Source organism: Doryrhamphus excisus, chromosome 1 (assembly GCF_030265055.1).
Source record: "Doryrhamphus excisus isolate RoL2022-K1 chromosome 1, RoL_Dexc_1.0, whole genome shotgun sequence".
NCBI lineage: Eukaryota > Metazoa > Chordata > Actinopteri > Syngnathiformes > Syngnathidae > Doryrhamphus > Doryrhamphus excisus.
In genome coordinates, this window is record NC_080466.1 from 18,660,984 (window position 1) to 18,683,889 (window position 22,906).

The 22,906-nt window shown below is 40.4% G+C and overlaps 4 protein-coding genes across 8 annotated transcripts in view; 3 read left to right on the top strand and 1 right to left on the bottom strand.

The window, feature by feature from the left end:
- The window catches only part of coro2aa (coronin 2Aa), a 40,417-nt gene extending 37,627 nt beyond the window's left edge, over positions 1-2,790 (top strand). For 2 of the 3 annotated variants that reach the window (XM_058065356.1, XM_058065357.1), the window contains one exon: positions 26-2,789. In XM_058065356.1, coding sequence (XP_057921339.1) covers positions 26-163 — 138 coding nt within the window. In that variant the 3' untranslated portion in view covers positions 164-2,789. Of the gene's footprint in view, positions 1-25 lie in introns of all 3 variants that reach the window. The other variant, XM_058065355.1, reaches the window with a different exon arrangement.
- On the bottom strand, positions 2,203-11,288 carry anp32b (acidic (leucine-rich) nuclear phosphoprotein 32 family, member B). 2 transcript variants are annotated; one of them, XM_058065359.1, is made up of 7 exons: positions 11,042-11,288; positions 7,297-7,446; positions 7,080-7,202; positions 4,493-4,685; positions 4,311-4,417; positions 4,155-4,221; positions 2,203-2,957 (listed from the first exon to the last, which is right to left on the bottom strand). In XM_058065359.1, exons 1-7 carry the CDS (start codon positions 11,093-11,095, stop codon positions 2,875-2,877), a joined length of 777 nt encoding a protein of 258 aa, XP_057921342.1. In that variant the 5' UTR covers positions 11,096-11,288; the 3' UTR covers positions 2,203-2,874. The 2 variants fall into 2 exon arrangements, with proteins under 2 accessions (XP_057921342.1, XP_057921341.1); XM_058065358.1 differs by having other exon boundaries at positions 4,293-4,417; positions 11,042-11,286.
- A 4,207-nt stretch (positions 11,289-15,495) lies between these two features.
- Positions 15,496-18,701, top strand: hemgn (hemogen). Of its 2 annotated transcripts, none has more exons than XM_058078985.1 (4): positions 15,496-16,135; positions 16,651-16,741; positions 17,693-18,447; positions 18,523-18,701. In XM_058078985.1, the coding sequence occupies exons 1-4, from the start codon at positions 16,078-16,080 to the stop codon at positions 18,627-18,629; spliced, it is 1,011 nt and encodes a 336-aa protein (XP_057934968.1). In that variant the 5' UTR covers positions 15,496-16,077; the 3' UTR covers positions 18,630-18,701. The 2 variants fall into 2 exon arrangements, with proteins under 2 accessions (XP_057934968.1, XP_057934969.1); XM_058078986.1 differs by having other exon boundaries at positions 15,503-16,135; positions 16,651-16,729.
- A 1,191-nt stretch (positions 18,702-19,892) lies between these two features.
- On the top strand, positions 19,893-22,720 carry trmo (tRNA methyltransferase O). Its single transcript, XM_058078477.1, has 6 exons — positions 19,893-20,104; positions 20,579-20,721; positions 20,789-20,963; positions 21,484-21,641; positions 21,706-22,227; positions 22,374-22,720. The coding sequence occupies exons 1-6, from the start codon at positions 20,016-20,018 to the stop codon at positions 22,595-22,597; spliced, it is 1,311 nt and encodes a 436-aa protein (XP_057934460.1). The 5' UTR covers positions 19,893-20,015; the 3' UTR covers positions 22,598-22,720.
- Positions 22,721-22,906: the final 186 nt, after the last annotated feature.

The window sequence follows — 22,906 nt, forward strand, 5'->3', positions numbered from 1 at the left end:
CTCTCATCCTTCTTCATGTCCACAGCTCCGTCTGAAATTCCACAAGCAGCAGGATGAAATTCGGCGGCTGCGTGAGCTCGTCAACCAGAGGGACGTACGCATCAAGCAGCTGGAGCTGGAGATCAAGAACATCAAAAACTCTCAGTCTCCTACCTCACTTTAAGACTTTTTATTATTATTTTTTTTGGGACGTTTTCTTGCTGATTCCCACACTTTGTTGTTTTTGTTTTATTAAACTACAACCACGCTCTTCCTGTAGGCACCACACGAGGTGCACATCCTGTATTGTTGGTGTAAATATGACACGGATTCTTACACACGTGCTTTTACAAACTACAGTCGTCCCTCGCTGTATCACGATATCATGTTTTTATTAGTCTAAAAATATTGAAATATATGACACATGACATCAGATTACATTACATTACATTTCACACTGCATGGAGCCTAGGCTACATGCCGCGGCTGATATTGAGTGAAGGAAACAATGGTTCTCCTCTTCAGTGTGGAAGTGGTAAGTTTTTGGCTTCTATGCCTTTCTTCCTCACTCCGTTTGAAACACTTTTAAGTTTAGAGTAAGTAAATTGAAGACGCTGACGAGTTAGCTTGGTAGCTTGCTATGCTAACAGCAATGTGACGTATACAAAGAATAACAAAGGTGTAAAAGTGACGATTGGGGTTTTATTTCAAGTCTGCAGGGCTCTATTCATGTTAAAGCTCATATTTCGAAAAGTAAAATAAAGGATTTTTATGCTACAACTATGAAAATATTTGATTTATTAATATGGAATCCTACTTTGTTCATGTCAGGTCCAGAACCAATTAACTGTGATAAACGAGGGACGACTGTACTATCTTCTGGTCTGTTTTTTATATATATATATATATATATCACAGCTATGCAACTTTGTAGCTCAGTTTTTTTACAACAAAAACTCTTTATAGATAAAAGAAGGGAAAAGGAAAATGATTTTATTTTCTATCTTGTCTTGTTTACTGTCTTTTTAATATTTAAGTACAAATGGCTAAGATGGACCTGCCCTACTTCCCCTAAAAATTATTTTCTGGAGCATATTTTGTGACCCAACCTTGTTTTTGCTCACTAAAAATCCAGTCTTGAAATTTTTTTTTTATTTTTCTTGAGCCGCTGTGCCACCCCTGAAGTCTTTTGGCCCTTCACATTTTGAAAATCCTTGTTTTTTTTTTTTTTTACAGCATGTATCCAGTTTTTTTCCCTGGCTTTTACACTGACTTTTTAATTTTTTTTAATCAAAATTGAATTGCAGCTTTTGTACACACAGAGGCAAATTGTGTGCTTTAATCCTCATTTGTTACCAAAAAAATGCATCAGGAAGTTGCAGTGCTAAATATAGCACTCAACGTGTTTCTTTACCGCGGTTGAGTCACTCACTGTGTAAAAATATAGATATTTAAAAGCAGCTAATGAGATGTTTCCTCTTTTCTTCCTTTTCTGCTTTTGGTTCTAATTTACATTTTTATAATGAGATAACTGACAAAGTTTTATACTGTGGCTGCAGTTAAAAGCTTGAAATCAACAATTTCCATTTAAAGTGAAATTTTATTGGGTTAAAACAAAGCTGTAAAGATAATTGTTTTTCCGAGTTTGCGTAAGTATCAGTGAATGCAACACGTAAGATGACGTATCTTCGCCGGAGTGACACGTCGGAGTGTCATGGCGACCGCAATGAGGCGCTCGAAGCAAAAATGTTGCATTTTACAGGCGAAATGGTTAAACGATTGTATATTTTCAACGTAAAAGGGGGGGGGGGGGAACTATGAGCAGTTGGTGGTGATTAAAAAGGGTCGATAAATTGGGGCGAAACACGCTGAAATACATTATTTTAAAGGAACATACAAAATGACAAGCCAACCTTCTGACTTATTTATATATTTACGATACATTATGTCATTATGTAGGTAAAATTGTATTGACTCAGAACTGATTTTTTTTCAAAAGTGGTAGATGTGTTTTCAACCACAGGCAGTGAGAAATTGCGTGCCTTGCTCAAGTACACATTACTTGTGTGTGTTTACGCGTAGCAACATCTCCCTCAGGGAAATCCTACATGCCGTAAATGCTTACGTGCCATCAGACCAGTTTTCGCTACGTTGTATGTTAAAATGTGTTTGCAGAGCTGCACGTTTCACTCATTCACTCCCCCCAGCATGAAAAAAAGCAGCAAATGTTAACATTTTATTTACAAAGTTGTTTTCTTGTCATACAGAAAGTAAAAATGTAGCTACAACCTTGGATTTGTGCAACAGGTGGCCACACTGAGAAAAAAAAAACCCAAAAAACGTATGGCTCACTGGTTGCACAGCTGCTATAGCAATAATTTTATTGGGGTGGATTGGGGGCAGTGGGTAAAAGGAAACAGACAAAAAAAATAATACAAAAAAAGAAACATCAAACCCAACAACAAAATAATAAATTTCGCCAACAAAACCAGGAAAAAAGCACGGACCCAATATTAGACCAATCCCAAAGTCCTCACACAAGATACACAAAGCGGGATTTGACAGTGAAAATGTGGAATGCTGAGTGGTGGGCTGCCTGAGAACCTTGGGGCTGTTGGGTGACGACGATGATGATGATGATGATGATCATGATGGTGGTTGTGGTGGGGTAACTCTCAGTTCAAAAGATTGTAAAAAACAAAATAATAATAAATGGTTTTAGGGGCAGGGCGGTGGTTGACCCACACGACCCCACCCATCCAGTACAGTCTTGCCCCAAAAAAACAGAGCTCAGAGCTGGGGAAGAGGAAGGGGAAGGTGGGGGTTCCGGATTGTAGGAGGGGCCGTGGAGGTTCAGGTTTTTAGGGGGGGGGTTGGTCGGCTCTCGTTTTGTTTTTAATAGTCGTCCTCGTCGTCGTCGAATTCATCGTCGTCATCCGGGTCTCGCTTTCTCTTCTCGCCTTTGTGGGTATCAGCCTCTGCAAAAACCATGACACTAATTTTGCTGTTGCTCTTGTGTCCACATTTATTACTGTTGTCTAATTGGTGCTACAGCAGCTTGAGGAAAATAAAGAAAAAATAGAAAGCAACTTAAACTATGTCGCAGACTAAATCGCAGACTTTGATAATCGCACTACGCTGACCCAAATACACACTCACCAAAAACAAAGGCAAATCTAAATCCACTTCATAGCTATGTTATATCAAGCTGCTGATTAGACACACTAAAAGGCCACTGGAGGTGCTATTTAGAAAGCATGTTGCTTGCACAGGTGTGCCTTGGGTTGACCACACTAAAAGGCGATACAGTTAAAGTGCATATTTGAGCGGCCTTTTAGTGTGACAGCCTAACGCACACTGCTTGCACAGATGTGCCTTGGTTTGGCCACATTAAAAGGCAATACAGTTAGTGTATATTTGAGCGGCCTTTTAGTGTGGCCAGCCTAACGCACACTGCTTGCACGGGCGCACCTTGGGTTGGCCACACTAAAAGGCAATACAGTCAAAGTGCATATTTGAGCGGCCTTTTAGTGTGGCCAGTCTAGCACACACTGCTTACACGGGTGCGCCTTGGGTTGGCCACACTAAAAGGCAATACAGCTAAAGTGCACATTTGAGCGGCCTTTTAGTGTGGCCAGCCTAACACACATTGCTTGCACAGGTGCGCCTTGGGTTGGCCACACTAGAAGGCAATACAACGAAAGTGCATATTTGAGTGGCCTTTTAGTGTGGCCAGCCTAACGCACACGTGTGCAATCATGCTGCCTAATCAGCATCTAGCCCACACCTGGGTGGTGGGTGGATCATGAATGCTCACTGACAGATATTAGAGAGAGACGGGCCTTTTACATGTTTAGCTCATGAAAAATTATTATATATTTTTGTTGAGTGTAAGACTCCATTTTGGAAATGTATTTTTACAACAAAATGAAAGAAAAACGTTTTAATGTATGGAAGGGGCTTATGTCTCATTACATTTTTTTGATTAAAAGTTTGTGTACACTTATTTCTACACCTGTATGAATGCTAACAAAGCTAATGTTATCAATGCTACTCCTACATTGGGCTTGTTGCAGTTTCATTAAAGTCCTGCAGGTGTCAGTAGCGTGTTTCAATGTGTTGACTAATGAGGAAGACTATTGCATTTTCCGCGACATGCACCCCTCAGATAATACCTTCATCGTCTTCCTCCTCATCTTCATCATCGTCATCAACTTCCCCGTCCGGTCCGTAGTCTTCCTCCTTGTGTGGAGAGGAAAAAATGTAAGCTTCAGCTTCAGCTGCACAGTATTTCCCATCATTCCAAGCTTCACCTCATCCTCTCCGCTGACCTCCTCGTCATCCTCTTCTCCCTCTACCTCCTCCTCATCTTCCTCGTCATCTTCTTCCTCATCGAAGTCCTCCTCCTCGCCGTCCTCGTCTTCCTCGTCCTCGCCCTCTGTGAGTGGAATGGACACATTTTGTCGTAAGAGACTGCAGCAGGTAAACGACAATTAACCCCCCCAACACACACCTTCATCGTCGTCATCGTCCACGCCGTCTCCGTCCACCTCTCCGTCAGAGTCGGAGGCCTCCTTGTCCTCGTTGTCGTAGCCGTCCAGGTAGGTGAGCTGGGGCAGGAGTTTGAAGACGCTGTCCTTGTACTCGTTCAGGTTGGTCACTTCGCAGTTGAACAGGTCCAAACTTTTCAGGTGTTTCAGCTTTTTCTGTGGACCCGACGACAGAAGATACTACTTGGTTCTTGTGTCGGGATGGAAACATGACAGTACCAGCCCCGCGCAGAAACACACTACGTCAGGACAGGGAACGCCCCTCGGTTTCCCACATGGAGGGAATCGTGCTGTGCTTCATGTGAACCGCGGCATCCATGCAACCTATGATGCTGTTATGCCATCATGCTTGACCGTAGGGCAAGACCATTATCTTGCCATTTACTGTCACAGCACGTCTGAACCACAGCTCCGGTACCTGCAGCACTCATGCAGCCCCACACAGACTATGACCCTAAAACCAGGTGTCCCCAGAGAAGATACGTGTGAAGAGTGTAGAGCAGGGGTCTCAAACACGCGGCCCGCGAGCCAAATGTGGCCCGCAGGACACTAGTTTGAGGCCCCCGCCTTGATATGAAAGTTTAATGTTAGTGCGGCCCGCGCAAGTTTGATATGGATGCTGTATGGCAGGGGTGCTCATTAAGTCGATCGCGAGCTACCGGTCGATCGCGGAGGTGGTACTGGTCGATCGCTGGTCGATCGCGGCGTGACATTAAAAAAATATCATCCCAGCATCAATGCCGTCACTTGATTGATATACAGGGCAGCCATTCAGATGACAACTGAATGTTGCCCTTCGGGTGACCAATCAAATCAAACAACGTCTCTAAGTGCAGCAGAACTTACGATGTCAGCCTATCATCCATCCCCGTTACTTGATTGACATACAGGACAACCAGTCAGATGACAACTGAATTTTGACCTTTAGGTCACCGCTCATGCGTAAACAACGATGCAAAGTGCTAAGCTAGTCGGCGAATTGCGAGATTTTAAGCCCTCGCTAAAGTTTATGGTCACTAAAATGAGTGAAGGAGCTGGACCAAGTAAAAAGGCAAAAACTGGACCAAGTAAAAAGGCAAAAAACATATCACTTCCATACGGATATGGAATATTATACGGATATTATGATACGGATATTATCCATGACTGATAAACATTTGGAAGTGTGCTAAGGCTGGCTATCAGCAGCTACTCTCCGGACTATGCATCCCTGGCTGGTTCAATTCAGTGCAAGTCATCAAAGTAAACTCAGGTAATTACAAAAAAATTTAATAGTTAATTATGTGTGTTTTGCAATATTGGCTCATTTGGTTATGTAAGGTACATCAACATACATTGTACGTACAAATAATCCTCAATACATTTGAAAATAAATAGATGTTTTGCATTTTTGTAGTGGGTAGATCATTTTGACTCGGTCATTTTAAAAGTAGCTCGCATGCTGAAAAAGTGTGAGCACCCCTGCTGTATGGTATCATGTACCCAGAAAAAAATATTACGTTTGATTAATGTTCATGTTAAAGGTTAAATAACTGTTAATAGTTATCCTCCCTATCCGTGTGGAAGTGGTAAGTTTTTGGCTATTTAAGTTTAAAGGAAATAACTTGAAGGCTACCGTTTAGGTCTCTAGCTCTCTAGTTTGCAAGTTAGCATGTGTCTCAAGACCCTGCAGTTGCGCAATATGTTGTAAATAAAAAAAGAGTATAAATGTGACTATAGTTGTGTTTTGTCATGTCCACAGGGTTCTCATAATGCTTTGTTCATTTTAATCTGAAAAAAATTATTTGTCTACCCACCAACTATATGTGGCTTCTTAAGTTTGTATTATGCCATTTTATTATTATTATTATTATTATTATTATTATTATTATTATATTTATTTATTACTGATTGATTGATTTTCTTTATTCTTGATTTGTTTATTTATTTTTCATCTTATTTTGTGTAAAAAAAATAAAAATAAGATATTTGAGAACAGTGGAATGTTTTATTAGAGCCTTCTTGTAGAAAATTGGAACCAAAGCAAAGTTTTTTTAAATTTTTTTGTTTTTAATAAATGCGTTTTTTTTGGAAAACCTGATGCAGCCCAGTCTCACCCAGACCCAAGCTCCAGTGGCCCCCAAGTAAATTGAGTTTGAGACCCCTGGTGTAGAGACTCTCTTCACTCATCAAAAAATGCATGTTTCAGCAAAATGTACATATTTTGGCCTCAGCTAAACACTTATACTATGTCTTATTTTCAATTATTATACAGTATCTATGGTTTTGGGTGACTATAGGGGTGCTATTTCATGTCTACAGGGCTCTGACTACAAAAACATTCCATTTAGAAATAAGAAATCCTACTTTTTAAATTAACTTATGGTCAGGTCTGGAACCAATTAAGCGTGATAAACGAGGGAGGTACTGTGGGCAAGTGTCTGGCTGCTTGGTACATGTGAGCAATACGCTAACTGTTGGATGCTAACATAAACAGTGTACAGCCAAAAGGGGAAGTTAGTGGTGAACTTCTCTTTACGGTGACAAGGCTGGTGGAAGGAAGATACGTACCAATGGTTCCAAAGTGCTGATTTCTTTCAATTTGTTGCCGCTCAGGTTTAGATGTGTGAGGTTGGGGAGTTTCAATGCTAAGACCTCCAGGCCGCCGCTGATTCTGTTGTCACTCAACTCCAACTGAGAGAGAGAGAGAGAGAGAGAGAGAGACAAAATTGACGTTTGGACTTTTCACGTTTGTCCCCAGTCAGCATGCTGCCCCCCCCCCACTTACCTTTTTGAGTTTTTCTAATCTTGGTATGTTGGAGACTGATGTTAGGCCGACATTTATCAAACTGAGGAACGTCAGGTTGACAAACTCATCTGTGAGGCCTTCGGTTTTTCCTTCGTCCGATCGACAGTTGTCTAGGACGAGTTCATGTAGCTGGAAGACAGTAAAATCAGTATTAGAAGATGACAAAACTTGCTGTTGGAGAAGTATTTATGTCATCAGATGTTAACACAGGTGATGGATCGCAGCACAAAAATAACCACGAGATGAAAAGCAAAACAAAAAAAAATTACACAATCAATGAATATGAATTTGCTCATTTTGCTGGCCTCAATATATATTGCCATGTGTATGTGCATCTGTTTCCTCGCCTCAAAACAAACAGGAAGAGAGTTCACTCTGTGCATTGCATTCAGCAACTTGGCACGTTTACTCCATAGAACCATGGCATACAGTCTCTTTGCCTCGGTGGATGGAGGCGGGGCTGCTAGCATACACAAAGAGTGCAGAAGAGTGACGTAGTAGAAATTATATTAGTAGATTAGAATATATTGTCATGTATTTTTTCCACTGTACTCTTCTTATGTTCTTTCTTATGTAAATGTTAAAATCTCATCTCGTACCAATCTTGTGTATTGTCCTGTCTCGTGAAACCGACTATCACTTACTGTCATTAATTACTAACATACAAAAAGAGGAGTTAATTGCAAGGGGTGGCGCAACACTTGTAGTGATGGTAATTTATGTTCTTTCAGCTCCCAAACAGCCCCTCTTGATTTTGGTTGTTTCAATTTGTTACCAAAATATGTGAAAAATTAATTTCTACTGTAAAAATCAAATTGATGTTTAACATGGAAGACACTGCCACAAAAAAACAAATTATAAAAAAAAAACAATGGAAAACTTATTTCTAAATTCCCATCTTAACATAATAGTGCAAAAGATAAAGAAAAAAGTAATGATTATCACTTCTGTTTCACTTCATTCATGTATTTAGTTTAAGGTTTGATTAATGAAATTAATGGCTTTCTGTGTACAGTGTTGGAGCTCAGTATTAAAATATCAGTTATATATATATTACTGAACCGAAACTTGCATCACAGTCTAGAAAGTGAGCTTGTACGTAACCCTGTAGTCGTCCTTGAGTAGTAGTTTTAAGATTTTGGGCTAAATGAGTGCAAGAAAATTAAGTGTAAGGGTTTGCACCTCGCTTGGCAAGTGGAAAATGATAGAAGTTCTTGAATTATACAGTTATGCAATTATACAGAATTATGCTCCACTGTGTTGGTTATGGCCATGTTCTTTTCCCTGCAGATGGAGCACATGATGTCAAACGGTACCATAGAACATATAGAAACAACATTAGGTATATTATGTACAAAAAGCAACTAAGTATAATGAAGAACACAAACAGTATTGATTTTAACTATATTGTGATAATCAAGCTGTATAAAAATGGGATTATTAGTTACCAAATTCCACTGTCACACAGCAAATACACTATATTTTCAAATTTAAGTTGCTAAAAATAAGAGTTAAAAAAAATAACATTAAAGCCAGCAGACATAATTTTGTTTAGGCATATTTGAGTTTTGTCTATCATCTGCCATGGTTTATAGAGTTTCAAAAACTTAACACTTAGCTATTCACTATAGGACTATAAAAACAAAAAAGTAGGAGTTGAAACATCAGCAAGAGCATAGATTCTCCCTGGTAAAACGCCCAAAAGGGAGGCTTTATGTACTTTGTAAAACCCCCCTTGCTAAGAAATATAACCACTATGATAACACGAGTTTAAAAAAAAATATTTAACTGTCTTCGACTAATCCCCCTTAGAAAAGATAGTTCTTGGAAAAAGAAGGTTGTCTTTATGTCAGGGTGGTTTATATTTGGGCGTTTTTAAGCACTTCAAAGAGAAGTATTGTTAAGAGTTGCAGTAGTTAAAAACGCAACAACAAAAAAAGTTGTAGTCAAAATGTCAGAAAGAGCATTGTTTCTCCCTGGAAAAACACCAAAAATGGAGGCTACGTAGTCTTATTTAAATACCCCCGTGTCACTCTTCTTAGTCTCAAGATGATAAATTGTTCGTCAACAGGGCGAGCCCGGTGGAGTCTTCCCCTTTAGCATGCGATGATTTTAGTCAGCTAAGCTACAAGCTACAAGCTAAGCAGCCATTGCCCCCCTTTTTAAACGTGCAGTAGACGTTAAAGCCTGTGTGGCCGCCATTAGCCCACGCTACAGCGACGGAAAGGATGGCGAATACACCCTTTTTTGTGCAGACTTTTTTTTCTTTTTCGGTTTAACCGTCGTTCGGGAGTAATCCTTGTTGTCGACACATATTGCCAATTTGTTTTGACGTTTTGTAGTAAAAGTGGCGAAGGGGCAACACTGAGAGCGGAAATTTAGTGAGGGGAAAAAAAACAAAGATGGAGACCGTTCCTTTCTTCCAGACCTTCAAAAGACGACAGAATGACAACATGGCGACTCCTGAGAAACAGTATGCCGTTCCGAGCATTTCAATTAGCGACACATGTTTACAAATTGCCATTGTCTATTTTGACGCATTACAATGAGCTGTTTTACATACATTTATCCATGTTTTAAGCTTTGCATGAGTAAGATGAAAACAGCGGGCGTCGAGTTTTTGTCTGCCCACGCATGACGCGCTGTGTCGGATCTCTCGTCGCCCCAAAAGCAGACGCACACTAATAAAACAGGCTAACAAAAGCCCGGACTTTAAATAGCGAGGTGCGTCGAATGTGATACAATGGCATCCAATAGAACTGGAAGATTATTGTATTTGTATGGTTTTGTAGTCTTCTGCCTGAACCATTATGGCGGAGGCGCTAATATGGCGGGAAGAAGATAAGTTGGGAGGCTGCTGCGTTCAAGACCATAATCGGGTGTTGTGAACACACTTCTATAACAACTACACATTTATAAACGAGTATAAATGGCGTTAAATTGCGACAAATGTATGCATTACACGCAGGGTGACATATTCCATGTGCTTGCTCTCCATGTACACTCCCATCTAAACTTGCCTTGCAAACAAATCAATTACGGAAATACATCGCTTTTATAATAAGTACAAGTACATGTGCATGAATGTAACATTATCAATTTGCTGCATCGCCGGTTGTTTTTTACGTGTTCAATGACGTGTGGTCATAACCTAAATAGTTTCAATTACGCGATCCCTGAATGGAAATGGCTATTTAAACGTTTCTAAGGTTGCACTCTTAATGTGATCTCACCGGGAAATGTTGGGTATTTTAAGTGTTTTAAAGGGTGCCCTCGTTGAGCGGTTAACATCATGCTAGCAGCAAACATGGCTACCCACTGTATGTGCCCAACGCGAATGCACTAGCGTGGGGAGCACATTTAGCTCCGATATCAACGCAAAAAGCCAAGTTTACGAATAGTTTTTGGCAGGTCGAAGTGAACCGTCGCCGAAAGGGGGGGAATGCTGCTGCGAAAGGGTTTAAAAGCACCGCAATAATGCCAACGAGCTGGGGAATTGCCGTCTCCGATAAAGTAGCGATTGAACGCAGCTTTTCTCGTCTCCCTTGTGTGTACCGCCGATACACCCAAACCCCGTTCATTCACGCCTAAATACGACAAATTGTATCCTTTTTTAACAAGAAAAACAACATGTGGTCTCCATTACAGGTCAAAGCAGTGGAAAAGTAGCAAGCTAAGCTAAAGCCAACGCTAGCCCGAAAACTAAAAAAAAGGCACGACTCACTTCAGACGGTGCCCTGTTTCTTAGCTCCAAGTGGATCCTGTTTTTCATCAACATCGTTCCCGCTGGAAGTCAAACTTTTCCTCTCTGTCACGGGTGTTTTTGTTTGTGTGTGTGCCGGGATCTTCGGTCCAAACGTAGAGATGCCCTAACGGAGGGAGAATATAGGGGACTGTATAATGAAGTGAGCCACCGCTAAGTTAGTCGGAGAGGAGAAACCATGGAGGGAAACGGGACTGAAACAAAATATATGCTCAACAGCGCCCCCTCTGTCCAGAAACGCCCATCGCCGCCTAAAGGGGCAACGGCAGCCTCAAAACAGCACTGCTGTGGTGCAATTCATTTCTGCTAGGGAAGTCCTACATAGCATTTTCTCCACTATTTATTTACGCAATACCGGGAAATACCTTAAGGTAATATTATCTTTGCAATGTGTCCCATTTCATATATACGTGGACCAATTACGTTAAATCTAATTTTTTTATGAATTAACTACATCTTGTATGGATCTAGCTGCGTGCCCACCGAGAACTAATAGGTGTTTTGCTCAAAGAGAGCAGTATGTGTTATCAAGAAAGACATCAATCTAATACAGCGACTTGCCAATGTTGATATTTACACTGTCATATTTAACACACAAAGTCTGTGTGTGTGTGTGTGTGTGCTTGTACGTACCAATTAAACTGCTTATGCATTTTTTTCTGTTACAGTGTGCAATTTGATCCATAACTACATTTTGCACAAATCCCACTGCCTTCCAGCATTGTGTACAGAGAGAAAGTTTATTATTTTTGCAGTAATGCATTTTGCCAGAAATTCTTGAAGCTAGTAACTAAATAGTATTGTTATGCAATGTACCATACATAACACAAAATGTGATCGTGCCTGCTGTTGTGCACCAATATTAAATTTGTCATGCTTTTTCTGCTGGTATATTGTACACTTTGGTCATTAAACTAGATATAGCATAAACCTTGCCATTCAGGCTGTGTGTGCACATGTTCCTCAAGTAGAAGGGAATATTTTTTTAGTTTTGCAGTATCATGCATTCCCAGTGAAGACAATATTTAACAGTGAGTGATTTTTCTGTTGTAATGCATTTTTCTGTTATAATGTGCATTTTGATGATAATTGAACAAAATCTTGCATAAATGTTGCCTCCGAGCGTACTAGAAGGGGGTGTTTTTAGAGTTGCAGTATTATGTACTGCCACAATAGTTCCAATACAGTCACTTGCTAATATCTTTACACAATGTCATATTTAACAGTGATTGTGCAACAAGCTAGTAATGCATCTGTTTCTGTCAGTGTGATGTTTGATCAATAAATGACATACTGCATCATTTTTGCCTTCAAACTGTGTGCACACTTTGCAACAATACTAGAAGGGGGGTGTTTGCAGTAAAGAGAGCACTGTATATACATGAAGCCCCCACCCCCCACCTTTTACTTCCTGAGACACCAGTTCCCCTCAAACTTGAAACATACCAAACCTACCAAAGCAGCAGTATATATATTTCTATCAGAATTTGAGAGATTACATTTATATACTTAATATGATAACTACCTTATGTGTACAATGCAAATTCAAGTCAAGGCAACTAACCCTTCAACTTGAGTAAGACTGAAAATGCTTCCAAAGGGTTTTGGTACTTTGGACAGCGAACCAGGAGATGGCACTGTTTTGTTATTCTTAAATATGCATGGTACCACTTCAGAAACCTAAAATGTAATACTTCTTGACTCATACTGTGCTTAAAACCATTAAAAATGTCAGCTTCACAAAAATTGCAATGTAATTTTAATTATATACTGCTCATAAAATAAAGAGCACTTCACAACAATTAACGCTTCACTCCAAGTCAATCACACTTGTGTGAAATCAAACCACACCCACTATTGAACTTCATTTTGACTTGTTTTTTTTTATTACATCAAAGTTTCCATAAAATAAATTAAAGGACTATTTTCGTATTGTGATTATTAGACACAGATTTCCATGCATTGTTACTTTTTTTGTCGAGTCACATGAAGAACAACATCTAATTCTTGAGGCCCTTCTGTTTTTTCCTTATAAAAATATAAATATTTAGACGAGGAATAAACATAAATATATAACATCAAATATATTTTGTTTGTTAACCCTTTTAAAGGTCAGTTTGACATGCTGTATAAAATTGCTATAAATTTGCAGGATTCAACATTATTAACACATACTGTATACACTGTTATACAGTAAACCTCGGATATATCGGATTCAATTGTTCCCACTGGTTTTGTCCGATATAAGCGAAATGCATATACCGGAAAATGTCAGTTTTACGCATATATCGGATTTATATCCGGTATATGCGTAAATCGGATTTTATCCGTTATAAAAAGGCACTTCCTTGACTATGTTTCCAATGTACCTGGACGCGCAGGCAACGCTGCAAACGCTGCAAATGATGTCGTATAGCGGCCTGTCACGATTCGGCGAATCGGAGCGCCACGATGCGGCCATCCGATATATGCGAGGGAAATTTAATGGAAATGCATTGGAACGGGACTGGAGATTTTGTCCGAAATAGGCGAAATCCGTTATAAAAAATCCGATATATGCAATGAATTTTTATTGGAAATGCATTACAGAAAAATTGGTTCTTATTTATCTGTCCGTTGTGAGCGAATTTCCGATATATCCGAGTCTGATATATCCGAGGTTTACTGTATGATCGGATGAACAAATCACACTTTATATTTTGCATGTAATATCTCGATTAACTGATTCCAGACCCGGCCTTGATAAGTCAATTTCCTCAAAATAGGATTCAATATTATTAAACTGAATATTTTCATAGGAGAGCATAGAAAATGTGTTTATGCCCTTCTGCATATGGGTTTTAAAATTATTAGAGCCCTGTAGAAATGGAATAACACCCTAATAGGTACACTTTGTTTACATGACATTGCACAGGTTACTGTACACTAGATTAGCAAACTTGCGATCTAGCTAGGTAGCCTCTCCGATTTACTTGTTCTAAACATAGTCCAAAAGAGATTGGAAGAATGACAAATGAAGCCTACCACTTCCACACGAAATGAGAGGAGAACATTTTTCTTCGTTCTATCTCAGTGGGCAACACAATTTAATTGGAGAAACTGCAGAAATCAGGCCTCAACGTTGGATGGTCAGCCCTGGGGTCACATTTTTTGTGAGGGGTTTGCTGCACGGTTTCCCATCTTTCATCATCTACAGCACCAAGAAGTAGCAGCGTGCGTAATTGAATTCATCCAAAGGTAAGATCCTTTCAGTAAAAGTTGGTTTTGTCTTTCATTGTCAATGAAATGCCGTTTGACGCAATGTCCGAAGAAACACTTCACTGGACAAAACACAGAGTGAAGCAAAAAGACTAGAAGGCACGGATACTGTATCTGGGCAAGGAAACCGTTGTGAAAAAAAACCCTGTCCCTGTCAATGCACATGTAGCCAGATTTCAAGTAGAACGTCATCTTCAGACACCTGCAAACACTGTTGGCACTGACTGTTAGCACAGACAACAATGGTGTGTTGACAGCAATGTTATCATGTTTTTATAATGCACCATTTCCAGCAAGATGGATTAAGATGGGTTTTATTAGCAATTTAATGGTGAAAAATCTGTGGCCTAGCACTATGCTTGATTAAAACAGCAAACATATTTTGTCGCAGTTTGTAAATTGTGAAAAGACGGCAGTTTTGTGTTAGATATTGTCGCAATACACATAATACACACTGGTACGCATACTCTGTGGTGTATCCTGGGATCGTTGGGTTGTTTCGAGTCTTAGCGTTATTCAGTGTTGATAGCGACACACGATTTCAGCAGCGAGGCACAGAAAACATTTTGTAGCGTGCCTTGACTGGGAAAAAGTAGCAGCATCTGATGGACAAATATTATGGTAATGGTAATGGTAATGGTTTTATTTCATTTGAACATGCATCAGATTACAATTGAATGCATCACATAATCAGTTTACAGTTCCACATGTCGAAAAGGAGTAGGAAGAATCAAAGCTTATTAAATCCTACCCCTCCATCTGGTACTTTTACAATCAGTAACTGTTACATTTGTTCACTTCCTGCTTTCCTAATATAGTTTAAAAAAATGTAATTAACTTTTTTTTTTTTTTTTTTTTTTTTTTTTTTGTCACGTACCGAAGTATGAGGTGATATGACCATACAGTGACATAATGGGTACAATAATTACTGTCAATATAGTGATATGTATAGCACATCATGACTGGTTCAAGACTCTTCATCCTTGTATTTAGCAAACATCAACTTGTATTTCTTGACTTTGCTCATCGTTTGCATTGTTTGAGGGTTTTACACAATGTTTACAGAAATAATTGTACAAGACAAATGTGGTCTCTATTTTACCTTACTATTTACCTTGTTCTATACAGCAATCATTCAACGCGTGCCTGAATATGAACAATATCTTACATGAAAGTGTTGCAGCCAGCCAAATTGAAAGCAGCTTTAGCGGCCATTGGCAGTTTAGTGTATTAATGCTGCTGGACTGCCTCCTATTCTGATACGTACACGCGCGTGCAATGTTTCAGTGTGCTGTGGGAAGATCTGAGGACACACCCCTAACAAGCTGTTCTCCCTATGTAAGAGATAAGTGTAATATTTAAAAAAAAACACCTGACTGCTTTTGTAACACAGTAGCTGTATGAGCAACACCCTCAGCCGGCCGTTTGACATTGGCTGATATTGGACTCATTCTCCAAAGGCTGGTTAAAGGTCACATTTTCACGTTGAACTGCTCACTTATTGTGTTAGTATGTTATTTCCTGCTACAGTGGGGCCGCATTTAACATTGTGCTTGTACTTAGCTCTCTGTCAAAGCGGTGCCAACTCCTCCGGCTTTGCAACCATGATAAGACCAACCCTGTCGGAGCTCTTGCAGCGGGGTGGTAATGGTTAACCAGATAATTTCAAATTTGGGTGTGAGCAGCCCTTCTCCCGCCTTTCGACGAGCGCCCGTTCATTCATAGCAGGACTTCACAGCATGGAGGGCACCTCGCAGCAAGACACTGACTGGAAAGGCCAGAATGAAGAAGAGCAAGGTATGACTTCGAGCTTTTCATTGTGGAATCAATAACTTCAATGTGGTCGACCATCAAGGTTGTGGTAGGACATACCAGGTTGCGGTATGTCACAACCTGGTTTTTCAATGGCCGTACGGCGTCTTCATTCATTTTGGATTAAACGGTAAAAGGTCCACTCACTGTTGATGCACTACCTGGATGACCAAGAACCTACACCCTAGCTTCTCAAAGTGGGGTACTCAGTTGTAATGGGGGTACCTGAATAAAAATGAAAAATAATTCACACCTAACAGTCACAATTATGAGTGTGCCTGAATGCCTCACCATGAAAGGAGAACAGAGCAGAAAGGAGACAGAGCATGAAGTTGTTCATTGCTCTGTGTGCATTATATGAACAAATAACAACCTTTAGTGATTATTTTATGCATGAAGAGTGTTTAATCTACATTGATGTTCCAAATATACATTTTTGATTCGTAATTATTATAAAATTAACAATGTTCAACTGTTTGGTGTCTCATCTGTTTTCAAAGGTGGGATCCGACGCCGCCTGAGGGACAGGGAACTTCTCAAGAGGAGAAAAGCCGAAGCAGAGGAGAAGGAAACTTCACAGTGGGTTTTGGGGTAAATTGGTCAAAGTAGTAGTAGTCCAGTAACCGATATTTAGATCTGATGAGGTCTGGACCTTTCATGGCACACGTCAAATTTGCCAGGGGATGTTAATTAAAAATGTTAGAATTATCCAACGGTGTTTGTTAAATTAGCCCAAAATGGCAAAGCTACACAAAAAGACACATTTGTTCCTTGTGACAAAAAGAAAATCCCACTAAAAATGCATATACTCATTTGTATTTTAATAAGTGTCCACCAGATGGTGCTATGTTTTCCAAGTCAAAGCATGCAGCAACATTTCGTTTAGTACTTTTTCAATGGCAAAACAGTCCACCTGCATAGGAAAACAAACTAGCCAAATATTTATTTGACATGTACATTTCAGGCTGAACTGGTGGTTCGATGGTTCTGAACTGGTGGGTTGCATAACTCTTTTCACTTGTTTGAGGGTCTATGCCTGGGCAAAAATGACTCGATGTCAGTAAAGGCACCATGCATTCTTGACTGTGATATCCGGTGTGAATGGAATGTTTATGAGTGACTTCGTCAAGCTTTAACAGGAGGGGAAAGACATAGAAGAATGAGGACTTAAAGTGCTATTAAAGTACTTGAAGTACTATTTGATACGTATGGTATATTTCAGGTTGAAATCGTTTTCATTTAAATTGAAAAAGAACTGAACTATATCATATTTTATGATATATTTTAAGTTGGTTGTGGTTTCCAAACAAGCCTTTAGCATTATCACCACTTAGGATGCTTATCACTGCATGGCGTCTGTTGAATGTGGGGCAAGAGCTGCTACCAAAGGTTACATTGGTCTAGTCGACTCTATTGATGCCACACATCCAGGTCAAGGACTTTGTACTATTAGCTTTACACAGGCATCACAAAAAAGCTTTTTAAAAAAAAAAAAAAATCAGCATTGTTGAAGCTTTACCCATATTTGGTGGCTCCTTTCAGGCTGGAGAGCCCGAGGAAAAGGCAGAGAGCTGAAGGCACCAAAAGGAGGGGGAGGGCCAGGAAGATCGCTGATACTCCGCTGAGCTCTTTCACACAGGAAGATCCTGCTATGGTGGTGCTCCCGGAACCAGAGGAGGCGATACCAGCTCCGGCATCGGACCTTCTGGAAGCAGAATCTTTCCTTTCTGAGACGCCGTGGGTGCGCAGCACTACTACTCCGGGTCTCGGTCTATCGCTTGTGTCAACTCCAGATGTTCTCACTGCAGTTCCTGCAGTTCCTAGCCAAGATCAATCCACCGCTCCAGCTCCAGATCTCACTCCCAAACCAGTTTCAGATCCAGCTCCAGATATAGCCCCTGAGCCAGTGTCAGATTTTGCTCCCGAACCAACTCCGGATCTAGCTCCTGAACCAACTTCAGCTCCAGATCCAGCCCCTGAACCAGCGTCAGATTTTAAACCAACTGAACCAACTCCGGCTCTAGCTCCTGAACCAACTTCAGGTTCAGATGCAGTCCCTGAACCAGCGTCAGATTCAGCTCTGGATGCTCTTCTAGTCTTCGCTCAATCCCAAGCTCCTGTTTTGGAACCAGCCAGCGTCTCCTCCGTTATCCCTCCGCAGGTGGAGACCCTCATGTCCTCACAGTCACAAGCCAAAGAGACCCTTGACCAGGTGATCATTGAAGACTTGGGACCAGATGACAAAGAGGAGCAGGTTCAAGTTCAATCCCGGAATCAGGATAAAAGAGCCGATCAAGGTGATTCAGTTTGAACTGAAATGTCTTTCTAAAAATATGCATCTGTTTAAATATGAACAACTTTTTTCTTTTTAGAAACCAGTGAGGCGCTATCCATTAATGAGCCCCCAAAAAACGAAACATGCACAGTTCCGTCCTTGTCCTCACTGACATCTACTCAAGGATACTTCCAGGGAAACTGACTCTTTGATTCTCTAAAGGCTCCGTTCACACATGTGGTTTGGTAATTTGGAATAAAAGACACTTGGTGTTCACTTTAGTGTGGTTTGCTTCACGTTCACACTGGTACTTAAAGTAACGACTTCATTGGAGAGCATTTTTTTTAAAACCATCTTAAGATTTGACCCAATGCACCTCCAGAGAGCAATTCAATTTTATTTGAATGAAATCCATTTGTATTGATATTTTTTTGATTGCACTCATTCCATGCAACAGTAGCATTGTTCAACTATGGATTTATTTGCTTGGTTTGGTTTATTGAGAAGTCATTTTCCAATCAAAATCATATCATTGCACAGTGGTATTGCAAATATTTACATCTAATAAACAATATTGCTTATGCTGTTAAACTTCTCAACCTCTTCATTATCACCACATAAGTAGTCTCATGAATATGCACAATTAGATTCACACACATTCATTCAGTCACTTGCATCTGAAAATGGTGGTTAATCTTGGAGTGGGTGAATTTAGTATCGATTTAATACCGAGTACAACACTAGTAATGCCAATACCGACATTAATAGTGATACTGTACGTTGTAATTCAAATTGGTCAAACTGTTTGGACTAATTCGACCACCCTCTATAACAGGGGTGGGCAAACTACGGCCCGGGGGCCACATGCGGCCCACCAAGCGTTTGAATCCGGCCCGCCAGTTGCTTTCTAAGTAACTTCAACTTTTAACATACAAACTGGCAACATGACTTGCAAGTCGGATGTCTGATTTAGTAAAAAATAAACAACAAAACTGTCAAATTAAATGACATAGTTTGATGTGGTGTGATGTTTAAAGTGCTCCTAAAAAAGGGACATACAACTGATATAGGATAACACTTTTACAGATAAAATTAGACAAATAATTCAAGGAAAATGATAAGCATAAAATAGTGTGTGTGTGTTAAATACGTATATGTTCTGGCCCCCCAGACAATTTTGTTAACTCAATGCGGCCCTCGAGTCCAAATATTTGCCCACCCCTGCTCTATAAAGTAAATCTGCCCTCTGCTGGTGGAAAAACATTGCAGTGGTCTATAAATCTATTCATCAATTATTTTTGCTATACCTTTGATGCGGTTTTGTTTGCTTTACATATTTAAGGAATACGCTATATTGGAATTAAATTATAGCAAAAAATCAGTGCCAAAAAAACAGTGCCAAACGAGACAAAACATAAGCAGTTGTATAAAATGACACACCCTTGATGCAGTACTCATCTTGACCATAGAGGGCAGTAACGCGCCACACACCATTTACTGTATCGAAGAAGACCCACCTCTATAGCATGTCTTGTATGGCGTTTGCTAGCTGAAAACTATAACCGTAGTTAATATTTTGTTTAGTCAAAAATGAGTCCTATCTGTGACTGTTGCAGCGAACATGTAAATATACTGAAACAGCAAGTGTCTGTGATGCGAAAGGAAATCAAGAATCTTCGGTAAGCTGTTATTAAGCACTTTAAATAGGACTGTTGGATTGTAAACAACATAGCAGAACATTTACATTGTTTGTTCTCATTGAAAATTGTGACAACAAATACTACACAGCACCAGGCAAAAGTTCGTAGACATCTTCTCATCGCACTCTTTATTTCTAAAGGTAATAATCCACAGTTTTGGTCATATTTGAGAATATTCATTCATTCATTTTCTACCGCTTACCGTCACGAGGTTCGCGGGGGTGCTGGAGCCTATCCCAGCTGTCTTTGGGCGAGAGGCGGGGTACACCCTGTACTAGTCGCCAGCCAATCACAGGGTACATTTGAGAATAGTTTGTAGCTACATATACATATATTACGTATATGTACTATATTAGATGTACCTAATATTGTTTAATCATCTTTACACAGGATCCCTTGAGACAATCATTGTCTAAAACCTGCCATTTATTTATGCTCCTTCTCTCTTAACAGGCAGATGCTGGACACTGCAACCAGAACTCATCGCAAACACATGCTTTCCATTCAGTCTGCTGTATCAAAAGTCAGTGTCCAGGAGCCCGAGAAAGCCCTGCCACCGCCTCCACCTGCCTCATGTCAGGCGGCGTTAGAACACGGTAACAATACAATAGCCACTGACACGGCTTCACTGAATTCACCCTGCTCTTATTGTCGTCATTGCAGGAATCATCCAGACGGTCCCAATTGGATACATAAGTTCATGTTTTTCTGTGAAGAATGGGACACCCAGGCAGCCCACCGTCTGCGGACCCTCGAGGGCAGAGCTGCGACTGAAGCAGAGTGTCTTCAATAACCCAGAGCACGCCCTGCTGGGACTGGAGCAATATTCTCATGTCTGGTAGGTTGCATTGGCCACCTTATTTGTTACACACTCTTTGTTTGTTTTTGCATAGATGTCCCTCTGGACGACGTCAAGTTTGTTCACATTTACAACGGAAATAATCATTTTACGTCGCCGTCGTATAACCTTTTTTATCCGCACAGGCAATATTTTCAGTTGAGAAACTGTCATACATGTGTTAACTAACTCTGAGTGACGTGCAGTTTTTTCACCTTAGGCGTATATTCTCTTATGTTATGATGTTGCTTTAGCCGTACTGTGCTTAGCAGCCAGGACACAAGACCACAACCAGTTCAGCGGTCATCTTTGCACGCACATTTCCTCTTTGTCTTTGGTTTTCTGGCCCAAAAAAAGCAAAACACATGAGTGCAGTTAATATTTCAAATGCTCATGAAGTTGAAGTCTCATGGGATTTGCTTGCATGTTGTCCCGTTAGAAGTTTGAGGTGTATTTTTTCCGCTAATTGATTAAATGATTATAGTTTGTTGTGTGTCACATGTGCTTCTTTCCGCAACAGGGTTATATTTATCTTTCACAAAAATGGGCACATGCATTACAAAGCCAAAGTGAAGCCCCCCAGGCTGAATGGTCAGAGGGTGGGCGTGTACTCCACTCGCAGTCCGCACCGACCAAACGCTTTGGGCCTAACCCTTGCAAAGTTGGATAAAATTGATGGTATGTGTCATCCTTAAATGTTCCATATTAAAGTGCACAATAATCTTTGTTGTTTAATTTCTAGGTGACACATTACATATTTCAAACATTGACATGATTGAAGGCACCCCAGTCCTGGATATCAAACCTTACATCCCAGACTATGATTCCCCTTGCACAAGGATAAGCATAGACTGCAAGTCCTGTCAATCAAGTGCAGACCAATCAGATTGCATCCCTTTGTCACCTAACCAGCCAACGGAAGGTCTGTTAAACGTAAAAGACGTCAAGTCTGTTGCGGAAACTCCAAACCTAGATGGATGTAAATTCCCTAACTCTTTGACCGAGCCTGGAGACACTCTCGCCATGCTGGAGGAAATGAAGGCCTACCTGAATCAAAGTGACTTGTACCAGGGAAGCTGTGACCACAAACACGGAGCTTCAGACCTGCAGGGACCTGAGCAAGACCAGCGGCCTTGCTATAGAGAGGAGGCCTACAGTACCATTGCTGGCTGGATCAGAGAACCACCCGTTTCCAGTCTGGAGGTCCGGTTCACCCCTCATGCTGAGAGGGAACTAGCAGAATTCCTTCCCACAGGCCAGCCAGGTATGCCCAGCACATTTCCACTGAGTGATAACGTTTGCTTAAACATAATCATCTTACATACAATCAAACATGGTGACAGTACCATCATGGTGTGAGGGTGCCTGAGCACTGCCATCATTGCTAATATAAACTTCCATGGCTTGCAGGACCGCCTAAAAGTGACCGGCCGAGGTTCAAGTTCCTGCACAGTTCACAGGAAGCTGCTACAGCTATCAGAGGCGTGCTGTCAGCAGACCCTCGATCGGTCTACAGGAGGACTCGATGCAAAGACAAGCTCTTTTTCTTCACCTTAGATACAGCTGACATAACCTGCTGGTTTGGACAAGGCTTTGTTGAGGTGCTGCAGGTGCGACCCATTCAGTCCCATTGACTCCACATAAAAAAATTTGAAAAGCCCTGTAGGTTGAGGTCAGACTTTGTAATCTACTTTGTATATTATAGAATGTATATCTGTACCTCTTCTTACATCACTGTCATTATAATCAATAAATGATTACAGTAATTGTCTTCTTGGCCTAGTCATGCTCCAACTTGTGAAACTTGGTGTCAGGTATAAAATATATGACTTCACAATGTAAGTTAATTATGATTTGCAATTATCAATACAATTGCATGAAAAGCAATTACAGTATGATTGTATTACAGTTTCAAAAATTATATATTAAATATGTAATTTCAA